The following is a 9038-nucleotide window of genomic DNA, read 5'->3' on the forward strand; positions in this document are numbered from 1 at the left end:
TTAATGATTACCAGAAATATTAAACAATTTTCTCCACATTTTCCTGATGGAATTCTTCATTTCTTTATTCCTAAAAGTGTAAACTATAGGATTCAGCAATGGTGTCAGGACTTCAGAAAATATTAACACATTCTTTTCAAAAGATAATGCAGAAGTATTTCGTGCATATATTAATATACATGGGACAAAGAACAAAAGCACAACTGTAATGTGGGATCCACAGGTGGAGAGAGCTTTATGCCGCCCTTCAGAGCTGTGAGATCTCAGAGAAAACAAGATGACACCATAAGAAACAAGCAATAAAGAAAAAATGATGATGCAGATAGACCCACTGTTGGCAAACACTAAAATGACAAAAATATGTGTGTCAGTGCAGGCGAGCTTTAGTAATGGGAACAAGTCACATATAATATGATCCATGACATTGGGTCCACAGAAGGGCAGCTGCAAAGTGAAGATCATTTGTATGATAGAATGCAAGAAGCCTCCTGCCCAGGCTACTCCCACCAGAATGCCACACACCCTCCTGTTCATGATGGAAGAATAGTGAAGGGGCTTGCAAATGGCCACATAGCGGTCATAGGCCATGGCTGATAGGACAATCACTTCTGCCCCAGCGAAGAAGTGACTAACAAACAGTTGTGTCATGCAACATTCAAAGGAGATAATCTTCCTCTCATAGAAGAAGTCTATTATCATCTTGGGTGTAATTACAGAAGAAATACATGCATCTAGGAAAGATAGAAAAGACAAAAAGAAGTACATGGGGATACCAAAGAGTGTGGGACTGCAAACAATTGTTACCACAATTATCATATTGCCCCCAATAGTTGCAAGGTAAATGAACAAAAATAAAACAAATAATACTTTCTCAACTTTTGGGTTCTGTGAAAGTCCCAGAAGTATGAACTCAGTGACAAAGCTCTGATTCATCATGATCCTTGAGAAAAAGCACAAAATAAATGCATTCGTATAAACCTGCAATTATGAAAATTTTTTCTTTATATTTTTAATATTATCATCAACAAATAAAATAATGCAAAAATGCTAAGTACTCAACTTTCTTGTGAACAGTATGTGGCAGGAGATAATATTGTTATTTTATTTTTGCAAAAGATATTAAGATCAAACAAACAAAAAGATTATTAATTTTGAGACTTTGGAGACACAGGTGACAGCACACATAACCACTTAAAAGACTGAAGAGGATGATGGTTAAGATATTTTATATCAATGAGAACTTCAGAATACTGATTGATTTTCCACAGTCTACTTCTCTATACAGTCGTTAAAGAATCTATTACTTTGTTTTGTACGAGTGAGGAATCTTGATAAGGCAAAAGGGTAGATGAAGAAGGAATAGAAGCCAATGGATCAATGACCTACAAATGAAAGTTAGTGACAATCACAGAGATGAAAATAGAGAAATAACTTGTTGAATATAATTTCTAGTCTTCAGACTAAATTATTTACCAATTATGTATACAACTGACAGTTTGGTTGAGTAAAGGTACAACATATGTTTTGAAATTCATATGAATTTACTATAAAACATGTTAATAAACAATTTACCTTCATATCCCCAAATATTAAGAGGAGGCTCAAGTTGGAAATGTCTAAATAAGACTCACATTAACATGCCCCTAAAAGGCTATAAGTAATTCATTCATTTGAAAACTCTTTCCAATAGAAAACTCTTTCATAAAACATCTATGTATATATTCTACAACCTGAATTCATTTTTACGATATAAATACAGCTTTAAATTTTATAAGTTTCTTCTTTTATATGCACAACAGAAATGTATTCTGTGATTATTTACATGCACATAATCATATATATACTTGTTAACTTCATATGTGTACATATATATGCATATACCAAAAAGTGAGTACGAAACAATATGTCTATATGGAAAAGAAAAAAAAAGATGACATTATGGACTATCATGTAGTGGTAACAAACAAATTTTACATGTGAGTAAATCTATCCTCTGAAGTTGCTTACAATTGACAATGGATTGTTCCTGAGGAGGGAAAATCACTCTCTTGAGGATAGGGCCACTAGTAGGTTTCCAGTATTCCACTGAAAAGCACCATACCCATAGGAGCAGTACTGATTTAGTGGGTTCAACAACAACAAAAAAAAATGAGGAAGAGAGGAGGTCTTTGCTGTTGATAGGAGGAACTGGAAAGAAATGGGAGTTATCACATTTGATTATATACAGTGTAAAAAACTCAACTGTAGCATGAATCTTAAAGAGTCTTTATTAATGAAACAAACCCGGAGCCAAGTATTGGGGTGAACACTGGAAGATCAGAGAGACAGAACAAGCCACTGCTAACCTCACCTGGCCAACTTCTCAGCTAATCTTGTTTTCTCAGATTGAAGCCTCTGTGTCCTCATATCCAAACGGCTCTCAGCTGAACTGTGCTGCTCAAAACCTAAAAGCTTAACCAGCCAAATGCTTAACCAGCCAAAATGCTTCTAGTTTCTGGTCCTCACGCCTTATATACCTTTCTACTTTCTACCATCACTCCCTGGGCTTGCTTTCTGTGATTAAAGGCGTGAGTCACCATGCCAGTCCATGACTACTACCACTCAAGCAGTTCAGTGCATTAACCACTTAATTTCCTAATTAGTTCAGAGGTAGAATCCTAATACTGAGAGACAATTAAGTGGATGAGAGGAACTTAAATCAGACAACTTCACTTTATGAGGTTAATTATTCTGACCATAATGTCCTTTCCTGTGCCCTGCCTTAGTATGTAGTTGTGCAAATAAAACATTTTATATTGATTTTCAATGTTGTATAGAGCTTAGCAGCAGTTTTTCTGTCATGACACTGTATCAGTGTTTTTCACAAACATCAAAGCATGCTACTTTTAATTCAAGCATTAGAATGCTGAATAGAGTAGTGTGTGAGTATGTTTTAATAAAATGGTAAAGTTTTGTTGGACACTGTACAGAAAAACATGCTGCCTCCTAGATTATTTGGCTTCAATTTGAAGATGACAAGTTGAAAATAATTTTCATTTCAATAAATTGAGGAAACAGATAAGAAGGGAGAGAATAAACAGCCTATGAAGTAAGAAAGCAAGAAGGAAAGGGAGGAAGGAACAGAGGGCTGAGGGAAAGAAAGAAGGAAGGAGGGAAGAAAGGACTTTGCACACTAACAACTAATTCATTGGGAACTTGAGGAGTTATTATTTTAAACAGCTATTTTCTGGTGTTTAGAGTATTATTTCATTCACTTCTGTGTACCCTAACTTTGACTATAAAAATCCTCATTAAGATAAGGAATCTATGCATCACAGTTGACAGAAAATTTCAAGAACACAATTATGAACTAAAAAGTCGATTATTGCATTAAACACACAGTAGCCTGACTACAGAATGCAAATTTAAAGTGTTTTATCACAATTTAAAAACATCTCCATAAATGCAGAAATGTGCCTCTGAGTCTCACCTTGTGTTGACCGTGTTTCTACTGAAATCAGTTCATGTAATGGTGACCAAAATGCTATGTTTTAGCCAACTTTTCCTTCCACACAGAAAGAACAGACCAGGTCTGGCAGTGAAGGTAGCGGAGATCACAAGTGCTTCCCTCATGCCTTTGTCAACATGATTTAGTAATAAAAGAAAAATGAAGGAGCCAAATCCACTCCCTAACTGCAATTGCAATTAACAGGTATTCCGTGAGAGGTCATCTACCTGTGAGACTTCCTCACAGCTCCCATAGGGTTTGAACAATTTCTGGCTCCAAGAATATCTGAGACATAACTTTGTTCACTTTTTCACTTGAGAGTTTGTAATGTTTTCATTCCCTTTCAAAGTTTTTAGAAACTTGAGGGCTGGTTCTGTATGAAACATTTTCACTTTCAGGATTAGGAAATTGCTGTATATTGAATAGATTGTAATGTCTTTGTGTATAATTTAGGTAAAATGCTCACATTCTCACAAACCATGATAAGATCTGAGTTCTGTTTCAAGGAATTTATCAAACAATCTGTATAATATCTACTGTTCTGTGAAACATTAGCAAGGACTGTTGATTAAAGAAAAGCATTTCATATATAAATATGCAAGAATATATACATTAATAAAAATACTCATTTAAGAGCATTTTTGTTTTTGTTTTTTGACAAGTTCGTCTATATATGTACATATATATGCATATGTACCATATATATGCGTGCATATCTATGTGGGTGTTTGTGCAGTGTTCGGTGAGTTCGGTGACCACATTGACTGCACAGTATACTTTCTTATGGCCATTCCAATTATGCTGATCCCTTTCTTCTTCCCAAATATGCCTCCTACTATATATGATTCTATCGATTCTTACCCACTGACTTTAAGGTTGATGGATTGCAGATTATTTGATGGATCATAAACACCATTCCTGGGGCTACATGCTTAAAGAAATGGTACTCTTTAACCAGGGACATTTAATTGTCAGTGGCTCCTCAGTGAGACATGGCGTTTCATGACTCCCTTCCCTATACATGATGGAACTTGTGCCAGTCCAGTGCAAGAATCAATAGGTGTTGATTTTTTTATGATTGAAATGATCATACCATTTCCTGAAGACCATGTTTCAGTGAAATCTTCATCATCCTCAAGTTCTTATGATATTCCTGTCTTCTTTTCCAAGATATATCCTGGATCTAGGGAGGGGATCATATAGCTGTCCCATTTAGGATGAGCACTAAACAGTCACTTAACCTCTGCACTTGGAAGCTGTATAGTTCTTTGCATTAAGCATCACACACTGCAAAAAGAAGCTATTCTACACTAGGATAAGAAGTGCACTGGGGATACAAACACAAATGTATAGAAGGCTGCCATCATGTCTATTCAAGAAAAAAAAAAGTAGTAGATTCTCCCCTATGTCACTGAACTTCTTCATAAGCTTTTATGCTGCTGTCTTCAAGGCTTTGATATGGACAGGAACTGGGTGAAAGGGAATAGAGAAATAAGAAACATGCATAGATAATCTGGGGTTGAAAGGAACATGGACTCTTTTTGGAGATACAGCAAGAGAAAAGTGGAAATTTACCAGAATCTACAACTGAATATTTTGAATTAAAATAATAAAAGGAAAACATTTGATATTGATATGTGACGGAACAAAATAAATCTGCTTTGAATAGTATACAATAATGAAAATAATCTATTTCATGATTTTATTTTAAACATTGGATCAGCAGCTACATGAATCAGTTGATCCACTGATATTGGGTGTTCATTTTCTAAGATAATTCTTGGGGACAAATGAAAAATCTTGGGGAAAAATATCCTCTCTTGTGGGGCAAGAACATCAAGAAGATGCTTTTCCTTGGAGTCTGATGACAGAGATTATGTAGGCAAATCAACCCAAAATGTCTAAACTTCTATTATACATTTAGTCTGATATTGATATTACGCACTTTATTCAGATATTGTTTGATCTAGATCTTAATTATTATACACTCTCCAATGGAAATGCAATACAATGTCATGTAACTTCTGCCGGCTCTAATACTTTGGTATTTTATGTATATAATATGTATAGTATGTAAACTATGAGTATTTAGTAGCTTTGCCGTTAATATTTAATTGGCCTGTCAGTCCTACTGAAGAGGAAGCATGCTGCATTAAATTATTTTCCTGAAAATTCAATTTGACAACCTACACATAGTTAACATAAGTGATATATAATATGCTTAAATCTCAATGATCTTCATAATCATATATATATATATACATTACATACAGAAAATTTAGAATGATAAAATCACTCAAGTATTTGAAATATATGACATTTATGAAAACTAATCTTGAATCTAGTTTCTCTGGGTTTTATTTTCCTTGTAAAAAGTGAGAGAAATATGTTGTCAACATATTGGCAAGTAAAGGGATGCCCAATGCCTGCCTTTGTATGAGGGAGATTTTATGGGATTTTCCCTATGGAATTAGGTCACAGAGCTCATTGGGATGAGTTAGTGACATCACCTAAGAGAAACTCAAGACAGTCTACTCATACTTATTTGTCAAGAAATCAGATAACTTACTCAAGTATTCTACTTGACATGAATGGAACTAATTTAAAAATGAAGTCAAATGATACAGAAACATCCAGAATTCAGCTCATATTCATGTTTCTTTTGATACATTTGCTGGATATGATGTGTCACAATGTTACTTAGAATCTTATTCTTCCCTTGCAAAAATTTTCATATTTTTCCTCATTTCAATACATATTCAGGTTATCAAACTACTTTCATATTATTGACATTGTTTAAATGGTAAGCATTTTAATACTTAAATTTCTTCCAATATTCATTAGATTTATGAGAGTATAAAGTTGTAATTTTATTGTCACATGAACTAGTGTTGCTATGTCACAATATTAAGTAGTTAATTCATTATAAATATGTAATCTCAAAAAGAGGTATCTCAGGATCCTCCTGCCTCTGCCTCTTCAGCACATCCTACCAGTGTGTATCACCACTGGGGGAAAATAGTCTTCAGAAAAAAGTATGCCTATTAGTTATCCAATATCAAAAGCTCAGCCCTGAAAACATACATATGAGTAACATTATACAGACTGAAGCAGTTATATGTAGGAATATATATATATATATATATATATATATATATATATATATATATATATATATATATATATATATATATATATATATATATATATACACATAGTAACAATTAGTGAAAAAGGCCATAACTGTGAAAGAGAGCAATGAGGTTTATGTGGGATAGTTTGAAGGTATAAAAGATAGAGGAGAAATAATGTATTTAATTATAATCTCAAAAATATTCACCTAAAACATTGAAGGACCCTCTACGGAATATTGTTATTTCCTTAAATATAATACCTAAATAACATAGTACCTCTGTGGGTAAATATTGACTTCTTTATCATTCCATTATCTTTGAAGTGTGCCCATTTTTCTTGATGTTCGTATGGGGATGAATGAATGGGTGAGTGGGTAGCATATATGTTTGTACACAAGAGGGAGAGTATGCTGTTTGTGCTTGCACACATATATGCAAATAAATAAGACCACATTGACTATGTTCATCTGTTGTACATTACCTGATTGCCTTGGGGAAAGTTCTGGAATGAAATTTTAGATTTCTGTGTTTGAGTAGATTAACAGCCCTCTGAATTTCTGGTATCTATTTATAACTGTTGAACCAACATTAAATTAAGGGGCCCTATGATGCCTGGCTTCTGACATGGGTGCTGGAAATCAGAATGGATGTCCTTCTCTCAGCACAGCATGAAGTACTCTTACCCACTGATCCATTTCCACAACTAAGTAAGGGTAATATTTAATATTTGTCAGAAACCACTATTAATTTCTTCCACATTTTCCTGATGGCACTCTTCATTTCCTTATTCCTAAAAGTGTAAACCATAGGATTGAGCAATGGTGTCAAGACTGTGGTAAATACAACAGCATTTTTCTCAAAGGAGAATGCAGATATTGGTCTTGCATATGTTAATATGCATGGGACAAAGAACAAAACCACAACAGTAATGTGAGATCCACAGGTGGAGAGAGCTTTAAATTTCCCTTCAGAGCTGTGGGCTCTCAGAGAGAACAAGATGACACTGTAGGAGACAAGCAATAAGGAAAAAATAATGATGCAGATAGACCCACTGTTGGCAAACACCAAAATAGCAAATATGTGTGTGTCAGTACATGCAAGCTTCAGTAATGGGAACAAGTCACACATGTAATGATCAATGACATTGGGTCCACAGAAGGGCAACTGCAAAGTGAAGATGATTTGTATAATGGAATGCAAGAATCCTCCTGCCCAGGCAACTACCACAAGATGTCCACAGAGACTCCGGTTCATGATGGAAGAGTAGTGAAGAGGCTTGCAAATGGCCACATAGCGGTCATAGGCCATGGCTGACAGGACAATCACCTCTACCCCAGTGAAGAAGTGGACAGCAAACAGTTGTGTCATGCAACTTTCAAAGGAGATGCTCTTCCTCTCATAGAAGAAGTCTACAATCATCTTGGGTGTGACAGTAGAAGAAGTACATGCATCCAGTATGGACAGGAATATCAAGAAGAAGTACATGGCAGAACCCAGCAGTGCAGGGCTGTAGATAATGGTCAACACAATTATCATATTGCCCCCAATAGTTGCAAGGTAAATCAAAGAAAATAAAACAAACAATATTTTCTCAACTTTTGAGTTCTGTAAAAGGCCCAGGAATATGAACTCAGTGACACAGCTCTGGTTTTCCATGATCACAAGATAATGAGAAAGTAAGATGTGTTCAAGTACATCTACAATTATGAAAAAAACAAATACTTAATACAATTTATAGAAGTTGGTGTGCATTTATGCAAAATTACCGTGATTTATTTTATTACTATTACAAACACATTTGTAAAGTGTATAGTTATATAGCGTGCAAAATTGAAGTCAGGATAAAATTTTGAATACCTTAGAATAGAGACATTTTAAACTGGGATTAAAGAATCTGCTCTCTGCTGGAGGAGAGAAATAATGTACCTGGGAACAGTCATTTTGTATCATTATCTTAGTAATTTTGAAGTGAAATGTTGAAAAGCATTTAGAAACTGTATTCTAGATATGAACAAAGGATAACTTAATAATACTGCCGACATCATATGAATTAGTCCAGTTTGACTAATCATTAGTGATTAATCAGAATTCTACCTTAGCTATCAACAAGAGAAGTGACAAATTGTTCACTTGAAAATCTGGCTGTACTGTGGATTTTTTTTTTTTTTTTTTTTTTTTTTTTTTTAAAGAACATTTATAAATTTTATTTAGAAAGATTTCATCAATTTAGGTCTTCTTAATATAGAGCTTTGATGATTTTTAAATGCACATATAAATTTGGTAAATTCTGTTGTTTCATTGTGTGAGTTTTCTGTGTGGTATTTACAGAATGAGAACATAGCAGTCCCATTTCTTACCCAGGAGCTCTTCCATATGCTCTTTTCTTATGCATTGCTCAAGTGTATAATAACACAACA

The 9038-nt window shown here is 34.4% G+C and overlaps 2 protein-coding genes across 2 annotated transcripts; both read right to left on the reverse strand.

Moving 5' to 3' along the window:
• On the reverse strand, window positions 1–936 carry LOC128101694 (olfactory receptor 4C15-like). The gene has a single exon (XM_052725010.1). It carries the CDS (start codon window positions 934–936, stop codon window positions 1–3), a length of 936 nt encoding a protein of 311 aa, XP_052580970.1.
• A 6405-nt stretch (window positions 937–7341) lies between these two features.
• On the reverse strand, window positions 7342–8277 carry LOC128101682 (olfactory receptor 4C15-like). Its single transcript, XM_052724999.1, has one exon. The coding sequence runs from the start codon at window positions 8275–8277 to the stop codon at window positions 7342–7344; it is 936 nt and encodes a 311-aa protein (XP_052580959.1).
• Between the last annotated feature and the right edge of the window lie 761 nt (window positions 8278–9038).

This window comes from Peromyscus californicus, unplaced genomic scaffold (genome assembly GCF_007827085.1).
Source record: "Peromyscus californicus insignis strain IS unplaced genomic scaffold, ASM782708v3 Scaffold_7__1_contigs__length_154581171, whole genome shotgun sequence".
Taxonomy (NCBI): Eukaryota; Metazoa; Chordata; class Mammalia; order Rodentia; family Cricetidae; genus Peromyscus; species Peromyscus californicus.